The sequence below is a fragment of the Biomphalaria glabrata genome, chromosome 10, assembly GCF_947242115.1.
Source record: "Biomphalaria glabrata chromosome 10, xgBioGlab47.1, whole genome shotgun sequence".
Classification (NCBI taxonomy): Eukaryota; Metazoa; Mollusca; class Gastropoda; family Planorbidae; genus Biomphalaria; species Biomphalaria glabrata.
The window spans coordinates 42,275,175-42,291,609 of record NC_074720.1 but is presented as its reverse complement, the minus strand read 5'-3'; the positions used below and the strand labels follow the sequence as shown (position 1 = coordinate 42,291,609).

Here is a 16,435-nt window from a genome sequence, read left to right as displayed (position 1 = left end):
GGAGAATATATATAATGAAGGATAGAGAGGAGAATAAACTAGATGGTGCACAGGTCACTAGAAAGCCTTAAAATTGACATTTACCCTATAATGGCCGCTATTCCCGCCTTAAAAAAAAATACACGTGTTCATTATATTTCTAGCAAGTTTCGCTGCTTGATAAATCCTGATAATTCCTTGCTTCTATAGATCTACATTTTGCTGCTTTCTATTAAACACCAGTGTGTTCCTGTATAGCTGCAGGCAAAGAATTTTGCTTTACTATATAGATCTAAAATGGCTGCCTGGTCGTGCGGTTTGCGCGCTGGACTGTCGTTCGGATTTATCGACGGTCGAGGGTTCAAACCCTGCCCGCTCCCATCCCCCGTCGTCCACAGTCTTGACCACGCAACTTCTTGACCAACGAGTCTACAGGCAACTGCTCCTTTATCAACGAGTCTACCCCTTCTTTCATTCGAGACACCATTTTATCTACCTTGTTCCCCATACTGTTAATTTGTTCACACATTGCTTCATTTATCTTGCCAATAAGCTCATAAATCTCCGGTTCAATTTCAAATAAGTAGGTATCTGGATCTTCGTCTTCATCTATCAAGGCTTGCCGGAGACGAGCTGTAAGCACCTCCTTGGTACCACCAATTATCTCATATCGGTTACGAAGTTCCTTCCTAAGCTCTCTATACTCTATCTGAGAGTTGGTCTAATCGTTTCAAAGCTGCCATTGTAAATCCTACCTCCTCTCGTTGAGTTGCCTATAATCCCACTTCTGACAACCAATTGTAATAACTGAAGTGAGGCAACTCAACGAGACATAGATGTTTATTTACACGAGGACATCACAAACACTTAGTAACGTCTGCCTTTAGTACAACATCTCCATATTAGCTCTCTCCTTGGGCGGAAATCGTTAGTCTCTTAAGTCAACATCCGACTTGTCTGGTCACTGATAGTGCGCACCTTCTTTCTGCACTATCTTGGATGGCGGTGCGCATGGCAAAGTCATAACAATAGTATCATTCTAGTCTAATCTAGTGATCTACATCTATCCCATAAAGACATTTAAATCTTTTTTTATGTGCACAAATAAATGTTTATTACATTTTGCTAAAGAGATTGGTTGTTGTTTATATTTTTCATTTTTGGCTGTTTCGTCCTTAAAAAAGGTCAAAATAGTTAGTAAAAGTTTAACTAAAGTTTCTTAGTTTAGTTTAACTAATTTTTTCAATTTGTGATTAACTAAAAGTTTAATTACTTTTTTTTAGTTCAAACTTAGTTTTAGTTTAACTAAAAAAATTTAGTTTAGTTCCCATCACTAAGAATAGATCTATATAGATCTTCATAGATTTAAATCTATAATATGTATAACTACATCTACATATTATATATATATATAGATATAATAGATAGATATAGAGATCTAAGATCATATAGGAATAAATTTCCTAACTAGGTCTAGGTCTGGCACCCACCCCCTTCCCCCTTTTTAATCAAACTGCAACCCCATCTGGCGAACGAAACGAAAAGGGGGATAACTTCTATGGCCACTTCCGTTTTATGCTGTTTGGAAGACGTCGATCGTTCGCCGTTGTTTTGTTGTTTTTAACATAATATTGCACGCTTTAGCGTGCTTGCAAATTAATTTTCTAACAAAATGGAAGTTAGTACGGAGATAAGTCAAAAAATTCGTTCCGCTATCAAAGCGAAATTAATGGAGCTTGGTGCTTATGTTGACGACGAGCTTCCTGACTACATCATGGTCATGGTCGCTAACAAGAAAAGTCGCTCTCAAATGAGCAGCGATTTGTGTCTTTTCTTAGGGACCAACACTGACGCTTTTACTGGATGGCTACACGGACTTCTTGGTAAATTACAGACTATTACTGTTGAGTCTAGTGATAAATTGAAAACTAAAGCTACAAAAGAACGAAAAAAAGATAAAAAAGAAGGTAAAGACAAAAAGAAATCAAAGAAACACAACAGTGAATCTTCGAAGAAAAAGAATGAAACTTCAGATAAGAATGAATCTAGTAGTGTACAATTAAAACCTTTAGCTTTAGATAAAGATGAAGTTGAGACCAACATAGATCCAGATAAAGACATTAATTTAAAATCAAAACCACAAATAGAATCTGATTCTATCGAACTACCTCATGAAAGTAGTAAAGAAGTTGATGTTAACAAAACGACTCAGAGTCATAGCATCATGCAAGAAGATGTTGAAGATGTAAGACAGTTACTAGTAACGGGTGCCCAAGCAGATGAACTTGCTGAGGAATTAGAAACTACAGAAGAAGAAGTGAAAAAATCAGTGTCTGAAGACAGCAAAGTGTTAAAATTGATAGGATCAAACAAACCTAGTGCTAAAGTCATCTCTGCACCAAGTGAGCGCAGAAGTCGTAGCCCAACACCTGATAAACCAAATGACCATCTTCCAGCAGTAAATAGGAAACGAAAAATACCGACTTCAGTTGTTGCTCATGTGAGTAAGAAAAGTGACAACGATGAAGAAGAATATGATCCATATAATCCAGCAGTTGGTAGTGTTGCAAGTGTGGTCAAAGTAACTTCTCGTAGATCAAGTGTTCCTGCTTCTTTACAGGCTAACAGGTATAAATTAAAGTTTTTAAAATATTTATAAGTCACGATACCGGTATAATATTATATGATATATATAAGCTTAATATTGTCATTATGCTTCATCCTATATATTAAAATTTAAAAAAAAAACGCAACCGAAGAATTGACATTTATAGTGGGGTGTCTGTAGTCACTATTATCAGTTGTTTGGAAGAAGAGAAAAATAGGCAGAATACTTTTCATACTATAAATTACGAAGAATTTTTCCTAAAATATGAAAATAAAATTAATAGTACTACTAAATTTGACATATTATTAAATATTTATTTGAAAAAAGAGATTTTGACTAGTAGATGTCTGTAGTATGATTATGATATTCTTTTGTTGAAAAAATACTTTTTGATTTACTGAACAGTAGCCATTATGTTATAGAAATGTACATAAAATAAAAAGATGTTTTACAAACGCTAGAAATAGAAGATATACACATATATTTTCTGTGATATTATACACTAAAAATTGTGTTAAGGACACCTAATTTAAGGCTTTGTTTACACTGAATTGTGTTAATTAATAAAGCTTTTTTTCTATTGAAACTTACTTTAATTACTTTTAGCTGCTTGTTAATTGTGTATAAAGTTTAAATATTGAAATTATTTAATTGTAATTGCTTAAAATCAGTGTTAGGGTTGGCATTTAAATAAATAGAAATGCTAACTTTCAGGTGTACAACTTGATTTGAAATGTCAAATAATCTTGTCAAGTTTCTTCAGAATTTGGGAATAATTACTAATTCTGAGTTAGGGAGTTGGGAAAACAAATTTAAAGTAATTTAATGCTTTAATAATAACATTTAAAAAAAAAAATGTGTATTGGATGCATGTTTGCTTAATGGTAAAGCGCTTGGCTTCTGAACCGAGGGGGTACTGATTCGAATCCTGGTGATGACTGGGATTTTTAATTTCAGGATCTTTAGGGTGCTTCTGAGTCCACCCAGCTCTAATAGTTACCTGACATTAGTTGGGGGGGGGAGTAAAGGCAGTGGGTTGATATGTTGGCCACATGACACCCTTGTTAGCAGTGGGCCATAGAAATAGGTGACCTTAACATCATTTGGCCCATAGAAAGAAGAGCTTAACTTTTTAAAAAAATATACAAGAGAGTTTGTTTTTTTCGGTTTATCAATAGTCTGAGAGGTATTATTTGTGTCCCTCTCTCTCTTTTTTCTGTATGTCATCTTCAAACGATGTTTCATTAAAAGTCCTTTGGCTTTAGGGTATTTAGCTATTTTTTTTTTATCTTGAGCTTTTGTTTATCAATTTAAACTTCATTTGATTAAGATGCAGAGCTCTCAAGATTAGATGAGGCTGCTTTTTAAATAGAATGACATTCTCTAATATAAATGAAGCTGACTCTCTTCCTTTTAAGCAGCTGTCTCACCTCCATAAAACTCTTTAGCATTTAAAGAATCCTATAGTTTTATTCATCTTAAAGTGTGTTTTTTTCCTGATTTAAATGGATTTTTTAATCTAAAACTCTGTACATTGTAAAGCTTCACCATGATAAAGCATCAGCTGTGATAATTAAGTGTGCTGGCAATCCCATTTAACGTATTGAAACAAATAGTTTTTAAAAATAAAAAACATACAAAAAAAACTTTATAAAAAATTAGAATCTAAACTAAAACATCCCCATCATCCTACCCATTAAGGCATTAATCTTTCATTTTTGTCTTTTTCTGTCTACTCATTTGTATGATTTTTTAATGGATAAAAATAAATCTTGGTATTATTTATATACTAGGATTACTAAGCTTACAAATATATATATAAATACCTTAACAAACTGATTTCCAAATATATGCTACCCCAATTTAAAGGGCAATCTAAGGGTTCAATGCTTCCCCAATCCTCTTAGAAGCTAATACCTAGATGTATTTAAAGGGCAATCTGTCTAAGGGTTTAAGCTACAGAAACAAGCCCATCAAAAGCCCAAATCTGTTTGTTCCAGCTCACACTCAGCTCTAAAGAGTTCTTGATATATTTTGGCCAGAGTTAATGTTGTTAGGCAGTTGTTGCCCCACAGAAGCAAGGTTGTTACTCAGCTGTTGCCCCATAGAAACAAGGTTGTTAGTCAGCTGTTGCCCCATAGAAGCAAGGTTCTTAGTCAGCTGTTGCCCCATAGAAGCAAGGTTATTAGTCAGCTGTTGCCCCCAAGTTGTGAACTTAGTTCACTTGCCCCAAAGTGTTTTAGGTATTTAATTGTACATTGTAATAGTTGCTTCTAGTTTGTGAATTAAAAAATAATGCCTGCAACTTAAAATTAAATAATCTGCATGTAAACAAAAAGTTAAGTTTTCATGCCTGTAAAATTCCTAAAGAAAAGTTACTTTAAGTACCGGTAGCTCTACTAAATTACTTAGTCCTCTGGGTAGGGATTAAATGAGGAAGTTCTGAATTTCTGACCTACTTTATAAAAAGTCACGTGACTGTGGTCTTATACATGGCAATAATAGCGATATCTTCCTATGATAAGATGTAGATCTAGATTTAGTGCTGGCCTAGATCTAGTAGACCTGCTAAATAATCATAAAAATTAGTGAATTATTGTAGAATACTTTTTATGACTTAAAGATGTCTAGATCTAGACTATTTTCATGTTTAAATGACAATGAAATCAATGAGGTCATTAATGTAAACAACACACCCACGTGACTGAGAAGAGATACGGAACTACCCCATTAGATTATAAATTTGACATTTCACATCATTATTTTCTGTCCTGGTAATTTTATCTGATTGTTAGAGATTTAAACTTTGATTTTCCTGCATGGTTCAGACAGCACATTCTATGGTGGAATGGCATATAATAAAACAATCTAGTCTTTTTAATTTATAGTTTTAAAAAAACCCATTGTTAAATCCAATACATTATGGCATTGGATGTAACAATGTATATGTACTTATGTATGTCCATTTGTCACTAGTTTAGAATGTTACCTTTCAAAAGTATACATGTTATGTTTGCCATTGTTTGTGTATTATTCTTTAACCAAGTATTAATTTTTGTTCTATGATGTGTTCTCATTGGTCAATGTATTTGTCTAATACCACTTGTCACTTTTTGAAATTTGGAGACAATTTCCAGTCTGTCTATTGTGATGGTGAGAAGATTACTTGAATAATGAGGTCATTAAAACGTCTTTTCTAGAACGATCTCATTTAAACGTTTTTAAGAGAAATAAATCTTACGATGAAGAATTTTTCCCGAAATTTGGGGGTTGAAGTGGACATTTGACCAGATGACCATTTCAGGTATGTTGTTGCTCATTTTCATTTTTGCAATAGACAGACTGAGAGACTTTAATTTAATTTTTTTTTCTTTTAATATGGTTTTAAAGTTATAATTTTAATCTCTGAAAATGCTTTTTTTTTTTCTTCAATTTTTTTTTTTGTAATCAATTTTTCTTTCAATACAATGTTTACATAGTGCTGATAGTAGTAATATGTTGACTTTGTAGTACCATTGTCTGTAAGGTACAATGATGAAGTTACTTAGTTGTGTAATAGGTAGATCTGTGTCTTGCATGCTTTATACATTTCTTACATCTTCAGGCTCTTTATTTTTTATCCTTCAGAGCCACAGATACCAAGAACTCTACAGAGGGGGATGGCCAGCCTCAGTTGAAGATGTTTAAAGCGTCTGAGTCAGTCTCACTGGGCGACATCAAGCAAGTGTTGGAAGATGTCATCAAATCATCACAGGAAAATAATGATGACATCAGCCTCTTTTCCAAAATGGTGGAGTCATCTCTCAGGAAATTAAAGGCACATCAGTTACCTCTGGCCAAATTACAGATTCAGCAAGTTTTGTATGCATTTGAAACCAACAATGGGCCAGTGGAAAGTGTAGACGCTGCTTCTGATACATTGACAGACAAAGACAGCATGGTGGAGACACCTGAACCAAAAAACAGCGATTTAACGTCTTGTAATACGTCTAGTCAGCGTCAAACATTGACTGCTTTCAGTGCTCTGAAAGCTCTAGATCACTTGCAGACAAAAAAGTGTAATGCTAAATATGTGTACTCTCTTTCAAAATTAGATAAAGGAAATGGAAGCACCAAGCTTTCAGCAGATAAAACATCACCACCTGTCAACAACCAGGCAAAAACACTGTCCCATGATTCAGAGAGACATTTAACGGAAGATACTGTCCCACAATCTCCTGTTTCCTCCAGCAAAATGGATGCAGGCTCTCCATGTTCAGTCCACTCTTGTCCACCGAGTAGCACCTCAGGGAGTGACTCTTTAGCATTAAGGCGGTGTATAGTCTCTACGTCAACCCAGTCCCCCCTGAGCTTTAGGGGCAGTAAGTTGGCAGATTCTAAACCCTTAGCTGGAACATCAAACTCTAGTGACCAGTCCATTGCCGCTATTATTGTGGACTCCATCCATAAAAAATCTCGGACGGAACCTTCTGAACCAGTTTCAGTGCTGCGACAATGTGGGACTAGAACAAAAGCCCCCCTGGGGGCGCTGCCTGTTGATAGTGAAGAGGAACCGCCACGTATCAACCCAGAGGCTTTGAAAGTTCTAGCTAAAAATCTAAAAGTGACAGTGATCAATAAAAGAGCAATCCAGAAGTCAGACCAATCCAGCTCAGATGAATCAAGTTCTGATGAATCAGATGATGATGAAACTTCAGATGAAGAAGAAGTCAATAATAGTGCTGTGCAGGATGGAACAAAGAAACTAGAAACTGAAGCTACAGCAGACTATGATAAAGATAATCAGAATTCTATTTAAAAATACAGACAAGCCTCCGTGGTTGTATTTAAAGTTTTGTGTTAACTTTATTAGAGAATGTAATTGTGTTGCATTTTTTTTTTGGTTGTAAAAATTGTGTTTCTCAAGCTCTGTGTCTAAGTGTATGCATTGGTAGGCTATGTTTAGAGTTACTTCTGTAGCTATTGGTTGTATACAATATTTAAATTAAATTAAACTTCATTTATTGTCTTTTATACTTTTCATACTAAATACAATATTTGTAATGAGCACTGGTGAAATATGTTTCCTTGTTACTATATCATTTGAAACATTTGCTGGCTGTTAAGGCTTGTACATCTATTGCCTATTTATTTAATTGAATTACCTTTTCATAACTCTTTATCTTTCTTCAGGGCCTTACTATTAAAAGCAATGTCGGAGGCAGAGAAATCAATAGCTGTCAAACGCAAGGTAGCTGCCACACGACCCATCAGCCGCAGAGATTCGCCCAACGAGTATTCACCAAAACGCAAGAGGTTAGACCCTAGCCCACCACCGTATATTCCCTCCAGGAAAGAGGCCTCCAGTGGTAAGAGCAGTAGTGTCACGGAGCTGAGGCATCTCTCTCACAATGATGCCAGACACACTCTAGGCAAAGATAAAAAAGGCTTGACCTCCCGATCAAGGAGGGAAGAGCAGCAAAGAGCAGTGGAACATGAGCGCAATGTGTCTACTAAATCTGATTCAGTCCACACGAGTGAGAAGAGTGGAAAGGAAACGAAAGAGACTTACATTCAAATAGAAAGACAAGTGAAAGGAGACGCTGACATTGGAGCCGTGAAGAATTTCCAAATTACAGCCAGAGTTGTCTCACCTAAGGATATCAAAGTTGAAAGAGAAGACAGTTCTGTTGTTGATGTCAAAAGCTCTATCACCTCTAGATTGGGTAAAGTCATAGTAAAAAGAAGGTCTTCTGATGTCAGAAATGACATTCAACTAAATAAATTAAAGTTGAGACCAGAAGAAGTTAGGGGCAGGTCTGGCTCAAGGGTGATCTCCAGGCTGGGTAAAGCAGCGGTGCAGAAACAGTGTGAAGCCGCTGTCCAGTCACTCAAATCTTCTATAAGGGCAAGTGACAAAGCAAAGGTGACTGCCAGTCCAGACAGTAGAGTTGTTTGCTGTGACAATGACACTCTGGCGGGTGCCGCTGAGGAGGATGTTTTAGATCTAGATGAAACTCGAGATGTCAAGACGAGTGATGCTGAGGAGAACATGTCTGACGACCTGGCCCAGATGTTGGATGATGACCTGGAGCCTGAGATGTTGGACCAGCATGACGAGTTCACTTTAGACCTGGAAGACGATGATATCACCAATGTTGTTGGAGAGATAGATGACGAAGACGTGGACAGTGCAAAGGCTGTGGGGAAAGTGGAAGACTCTAAGGCAGGCACCAGGTTCATTGTAACACTGGATGGAGTAGATGAAAGACAGTTTGATGTCTCAGATAGCAGGCAGGCTCACCCTGGAGTAGCTATACCTTTACAGGCTGCTGAAACACAAAAGGAAAAACTGCTTCTTGATCTCTTGACAGCTCAGACAAGATCTGCCCTTCAGCAGAGTATTCTTCCCTTGACTCAAGTCAGCCAAGTACTATCCAGTAAGATGCAACCTCCTAGAATACAGCAGTTTTCAATAAATCTCAGAGACTCAGATGATGAACATGAAGATAAAGATGTCATAAATAAGGTTACATTTGATCAAAATCCAGAAAATGGGGAAGATAACCTTGTGTCTGCTCTAAAAAAGGCTAAAATGTCAGAAAGGTGTAAATTCTGGCCAGCTTGTGCAGCAGGCGCTGGGTGTGAGTACCACCACCCAACCATGCATTGTAAGACATTCCCTAACTGCAAGTTTGGAGATAAATGCTTGTTCATACACCCCAACTGCAAATTTGACTCCAAGTGTAGCCGACCGGATTGCCCTTTTACCCACACCAGTCGCAGGCCTAACCTTAGCAGTGCTGCTCATGTCATCACCATCCCACAGCCTCATGTAATACTCTCGACAGCACCACCACCACCACCTAGTTACAGCGCCTCATCGCAGGTCACTTGTCGATATTTCCCAAACTGTTACAACATAAACTGTGTGTTCTTACATCCCAAGCCTTGTCGCTTTGGATCAACCTGCAAGAATTCAACCTGTACATTCTACCATCCTCCGTTGCCTGGCCGAAGTAAACTGAAGTGGCAGGCACAAAGTGAAACCTCCAAAACTAAACAGCAGGTCTCCGGTGTGGATACTACTGTTACTAGTAAATCTACAGTGAGCCCGTCTCATTCAGCTGCAGTATCTTCCACCAGCCAGTAATGTTTTTAGAGACCCTTTAAGATCAGATTTAATGAACAATATCTGAAAAACAAAATGTAGTCCAACCAATTTAAACAAATTCAGTATAGGAATTAAATGTTTGTTTCAGTATATTGCTGAATAACGTTCAACCTCCAGAGCATGAAAACATCTTATTTAGAAAGTTATTTATATACCAAACATTTTCTGGTGTAATTTTAGCCTGTATTCTAGTTAAATAGTTGACCTACTGTGTACTACTCAGTAGATGGATTAGGCTACTTTGTACAGGTTCTTTGAATCAAGCTCACCATCCTATGAACTTGCAGTGATATTGTACACCAGCTAATGCTGTACTCTTTTTAGTGTTGTAAAACTAGCTAATGTCTATTTCAGAAAGATCCTATACCCAAGTATTATAGAGTTCAGTTTAATGCAAGCTAAATGGATATAGACATAATATAAAGTAACAGTAACTGAATGGTTGTTGATCTTGTTTTAATGATTTTGAAAAAATAGTTTTTGTGATGTTTAAATGTGATGATTGCAAGCCACAACCACTGGTCAAATGCGTGACACTTGTGTTGGGAATTTGATAGCGTGACGGCCTCGTTGACAAAATTTGACACAATATCGACTATTGATAATCTGATCAATTGTTACACTATATTGACTTCAAATAATCTGATCAACTCTTTGTTGACTTGTAATCTGATCAGTTATGAATGTGACACTATATTGACCCTCCCAACTGAACTTTTTTGTTCATAATTTTTTTAAAATAATCATTGCTATGGAAGATAGTAAGCCTTGTTTCCATTGGATGTGATTTTACATTTATTTCATTGAAACTATGTTGTTACAAATCTGAATATGTGCTGACAAGTTTCTTTTAGGTTCATTCAATCACTACTAATTGTTATGGTATGATAGTAATAACTAGCAATGGGTTTGCACTAAGTATTTGCTGACTATTAGTATGTTATTGTTTTCTTATGAATTAAACATCAAGTCTTTTGTGATTGTTATTTTATTTGTTCACATTTCAATGTAGAACTTCTATCATACTAGTTCAGTTGGTAGGTGTAGATCAGCGGTTCTCAACCTTTTATGCTCGGCTACCCCTTTTTACAATCCCCGCTCTGCTGCGACCCCCCCCCCCCCCACACACACACACATACAGCAATAGAAGAATAGACAATAACAATCCATATTTTCGACGGTCTTTGGCGACCCCTGGCAAATCATCAATCGATCCCCAAGAGGGTCATGACCCACAGGCTGAGAACCCCTGGTATAGATGGAGAATATTTTAATCTTTAGTGTAACAACTCAAAAGTTTAATTACATTATAAAACGTTGAAAAAAGAGTTGAAAGATTTTGGTTCTGTTTTGGTCATCATGGTAGTATAGGAGATTTCATTGACTTAACAATAAGTGGCTAACAGATTGTACCCGCCCTCTCTCACTACAATGTGTTAGACCAGCAAAATTTCAAATGATAGGAAACTTAGGTCCCAAAGAAATGAATGGTGCATTGCTGGAAGCGAGACCAAAGAAATTCTACTAAAATTGAAAGGGAAGACTGTATATCATACACTGTGCCTCCAATTCTAGGCCTATCTGTCCTCAAAATCGTTAAAAGTTTGATAACCTATCGATACTGTACGCATGCATATAGTGAACTGACTAAATCTAACGTACCACTACTTACAGGGTTCGTACGCGGTCTGGAAAAAGTCTGGAATTTCAAAATTCAGATTTCAGTCTTAAAAAAGTCTGGAAAATTGCCACTTTTCGAGGCAATTTTGTTAAATGTTTGGAAAAAGTGTGGAATTTGAAAAAAAAAAATTAATCCGATGTCATTCAGGCGTCGTAACCGGTAAAACGCTAGGCTGCTAGATCTAGTTGGGCTTAGAGGCTTCCATTAATAGGCCTACTAGATCTATTGTGAAAGCATGCGCAATCCACGGCATGTCTGTGAAATGCCAGCCAATTTCTAGACGGTGTACTGTAGACTTAAATCAAATTTAGTAATAGATCTAGTCCTAGACTAGTAACTAGTTTATTATGACTGCTGTCAGTGACTCAGTGACTGTCAGTCTATATTATCTAGATCAGTGATGCCCAACCTAATTCAACCTGCGGGCCAAATTAATTTCCGACACTCGTGTCGCGGGCCACAAGACTGAAAAGGTACAAAAACGAAAAAAAAAATTAACGTAAAACAATTTTAATAGAAACCGGTTGATCTAGAAGTTTCTACTTACTGTGCTTAGATTAATTAATAGGATATCTGAAAGATATCTTTTTGTCTTTTTTGCGTTGAAAACTGGTTTCATTTCTCTACTTAAAATGCGAGCAAAATTATAGCTAGCTAGCCAACTATTCATTTTCTTGTCTCTTTTTTTGGTAAATATTCCCATCGATCCTCCATTTTCTAGGCGTAGTTTAAAAATCTTTTTATTCGCGCACAAACTTAGAATGGTATAATATTTTATATGTTTTATAATGCCGTTTATCTGTTGTTAAAAAAAAAAATACAACGGCTACACTTTCTATACAAATCAAATATGTTGGCTTATTATCGTTTCCAAAAAAAAAATGAGATTCTAAATTCCACTTCAACTCTCCCATTTCATAAACGTATAAATGTTAAAGGTCATGGTGCCAATCCAATGTTAGAAGTAGAATGCATTTCTCAACATTTTTTTTTTTTTGGAAAAGAGGGGGATTTTTTACTCTTTGTGCCGACGTTTCGGTGGGCCGGATGGAACCAAGTCGCGGGCCGGATCTGGCCCGCGGGCCGTATTTTGGGCATCGCTGATCTAGATGGTCGATCAAATTTCAGTTAGGCTACCAAAGGTCAGAAAGTTTTTGGCCTAGATTTATTTATGCATGCGCGAAACTCCCCATCCCCCCTTTTTTTTTTAAATAAAGAAAACAAATATATCTCGTCAATGATGTCAACATAGAATATCTAGATCTTGAGTCTAAACTAAAAGATCGCAAGATAGATTACTAGATCTAGGATTCTAGGTCTACTACTAGATTTAGTCTCAATCTAAGCGCGACTTTCATTACTACTACTAGATCTAGATCTGTTCTAGGGTCTAGGTCTACTAGATCTACTAAATTCTAGATTTAGTCTGCGCCACTTCTAAATAGATCTAGGTTTTCTACTAGCCTAGAGTTAGTCTCGATCTATGTGCGATTCCCCCCCCCCCCCCCCTAGTTTTTTAGGTACATTATTTGGCAGCTGTCAATGCGCATTTGAGTCTAAACTAAAAGACTATGCCTCTAGAATGACTTCCATAACTAGGTCTAGAACTAGATTTAGTCTTTATCTATGTTCGACTTAGAATACTAGGTCTACTACTAGATTTAGTAGGCTACCTAATTTAGTCTCGATCTATGCGCGATTCCCTCTCCCTCCCCCCCTTTTAAATAAAGAAAACAAGTTATATCTAGTCAATATAGATCTAGATCTTAGTCTAAACTAAAAGTCTAGGCCACAAGAATGACTTAGATTACTAGGTCTACAACTAGATTTAGCCTCGATCTATGTGCGATTATTCCCCCCCCCCTTTTTTTTTCCCCCCAAATCTAGTCAATGTAGAATATTGATCTTGAGTCTAAACTCAAAAAACTAAAATGACTTAGAGTACTAGGACTAGGTCTACTACTAGATTAAGTCTTGATCTAAGTCTAGATTTAGATCTAGCATACTTAGCATATAGATCTATAATTATAATCTAGTATGGTTATGATATAGATTTAGATCAATTTTTACCCTGTTAAAAAAAAACAAGTCAATATTGACATAGGCATAGGCCTATTGTGAATTAGACATAAGTAAGCCACTAATACAAATTAAATTTCAATTTCAATACAGTTACTTTAACTCTAGATCTTTATTTATCTCCTCCAATAGAATTATAGGCCTACTAGAGGTAGGCCATCTAACCTAGGCTAGTCTAAATAAGTCTTTACTTTTTAACTAGTAGGCCTAGGCCTATCTAATGTTTAAGCCACTAAATATCTATAAAAAAGCTATACAACTATTGGACTAGTTATGAGATTTAGAATAAGATTTTACAACTAAGTTAGGCCTATTAAACTATATAGGCCTACTCTATATATATTAAATTGCCCAAGTCTAAGTGCTACAAGATTATGTGACTTTTTTTCCCCCTTGTTTCGTATGCTTCTTCATAATTGAAAATTATTATTACACCCTAGTCCAAACCTCCCACAGGACGGCAGGGGTTAGTTATTGGCAGGGTTTGAACCCAAGATCACGAATACAGCAGTCCAGAGTGCATACAGCATTCTCAGGTAGCCATCCTTTTTACTGTTAGTAAGTCTGGAAAACATAAGATAAATGTCTGGAATTCATTTTCACAAAAGTTGTATGAACCATGTACTTAAGATACAAGTGTCACAAAAACTTAAAATAAATATTATTTTTTCTACTAAGCACTCTACTATAGCAAGTAGACTTTATTAAGCTGACTTAATATTGCACAAACTTAAGAAATGTAGGCCTCATGTTGCTTTTCCATCGCTAAGTATGTAAGCCCTAAAAGAATCATGTCTACTAGTAGTAGGCCTACCGTACGTACTGTCTATGGATGTAGGCTATTACAAATTTTGGAAAATGTGTTTGATTAAATTACACTATCGAGTCTGTTAAAGATTTTTTTTAAAGAGAATATTATAAAATCTTAAATTAATACGTTCCTTAAGAGTATCCACGCGACCCTTTCGGTAACCCTACTGGTCAAATTGGGTACCGGCCCACCGGGCATTTGTCGAAATACCCATATAGTCAGTCCGCCCTGTTATAAAACTTGATACAAACACAAAAAATGTGGGTAGTTTTTTTTTTTAAATAATTTAACTAGAAGTGACCAAAAAGAAAGTAAGCAATAATAATTAATCAAGACTTCAAAATTCATAATTTCATTGCAATCCATTAATAGTTTGATATGAATATTTCTTTTGGCTATTAACAAACAAAAAGTTATACTTCAAATAAGGGTCTAACAATTGTAAGTACGGTGCTATAAAAGTGGTAGATACTTAATAGTGGTTGCGTGTACGATGCATGGAATAAAGCTGGCTTCCTGGTCTTATGGTACTGGTATGAACTTCGAATTGTTAGCATGATTATCTTGAGTCACAACCCCTGTAAATTTGTAGAGGCCATCTCTGTTGACTAGATCGAAGGCCGGAAGCAATTTTTGCAATCCCCTTAGGTCACCTTGATTCTTGTACAGGGTGACGATCTTAGCATCCGGCAGGTCCCGTGGCACATCACCTTGCCAACATTTCTTATCTAATACAGACGTTACTTCAAAGAAAAAGATGATTACGTCCTACGTGTCATGCATGCTAGCCAATGACTTAAATTCTGCCAAGTTTTCCTGGCTAGCTCAGGCAACCCATTCCATGCTCTAATAGCACTAGGGAAGAAGGAGCATTTGTACAAATTTGTCCTAGCATATGGAACGAGGAATGCGCCTAATGTAATTTAGCACTGTTTCAGAAGATTGTGTGTGTGTGTGTGTGTGGGGGGGGGGAATTGCCAGCAGCCATCTTGCTTTTGTTGAGTTTTAGGGTTAGTTGGTTAGGTAATTATGTAGGTACAGGTGCAGTACATAGTAGTTCATTGATAGCGTCAGGGGCTGAGGCAGAGACTTCGACCCATCAGTGCACATGTTTGCTTTTGTCTGTTGATGATTTCCACAGTAGTTTTTAGAGGTGCTGACTTTGGGAGGGTCCGAGAGTCTTTTTGGTGCTGTCATACATTTATCTGATGTTGCCTGTTTGGACTACAAGCTGAATATTCTTACTGAGCTTTACCCAGTATTCATTGGTACAGATCCACGCTGTCCTCTATCGAGACCATTCGCCTCTATAGGCCTACGGTAGCTCTAACTTCTTTCAGAGGAAGCAGATTTCATTCAGTCGTCTGCGCCACGTACGCATCGAGTACCCCCCCCCCCCTTTTTTTTTTGCTCTGGTGATAGTATAGCTGACTTAGAATCAACAATCGTTCCGCTTTGTAATTTTCCTCCCGAAGATGTCCAGGAAAGTCTTATGTTGTTCCCATTTTTCTGTTGCTTCCTTTCCACGAGCATATTTGTAGTCGCGTTCAAAAGATTCAGCAAACTACATTTGAAGACCAGGGTGGCACATATTACTTACATCGGGTCTACTTGGTGTCGTGGATTTTTTTTTTTTTTTTAGGCAGACCCTACTACAACAAAAAAAAAACCCAACCTAACCAGCACTCTGTATGGCAGTCCGGAACAGCTGGGAAAAAAACAAAAACAACATCGCGCAATTTTTCCTTGGCACAGACTGTGACAGAGTTTGCAATTCAGCAGCAAATAAAGCTGGCTAGAAGTGTTGCTAAATCTGGCAGTATTTTATTGACCGAATTTCATTGTGCTTGACAAAATACCTCGGACAATGGTCTATGTCTACTAGGCAATGGTTCTGACATTCTGAATAGCTCAGAGACTCAGTAGTGTTGGGTGGTATAAAACGCTACATGCCTGTTCTCCATTGTTATTGTAAAATGTCAGGATTATTAAACAGGTTCTGGTGAATGCTATAATGAAAATTATATATATATAGAGAGAGAGTTCGTCCATCGTGGTTCGATGATGACCTCTTTGTCATCCAGGGGGCTGAGGGCTTTGTACTGGGGTTTTATGCCTCCTCAT

General features: G+C 36.9%; 1 protein-coding gene across 1 annotated transcript; it reads left to right on the top strand.

Moving 5' to 3' along the window:
• The first annotated feature begins 1,521 nt into the window (after nucleotides 1-1,521).
• On the top strand, nucleotides 1,522-10,715 carry LOC106079297 (zinc finger CCCH domain-containing protein 14-like). The gene is made up of 2 exons (XM_013240450.2): nucleotides 1,522-2,607; nucleotides 7,760-10,715. Exons 1-2 carry the CDS (start codon nucleotides 1,652-1,654, stop codon nucleotides 9,717-9,719), a joined length of 2,916 nt encoding a protein of 971 aa, XP_013095904.2. The 5' UTR covers nucleotides 1,522-1,651; the 3' UTR covers nucleotides 9,720-10,715.
• The last annotated feature ends 5,720 nt before the right edge of the window (nucleotides 10,716-16,435 follow it).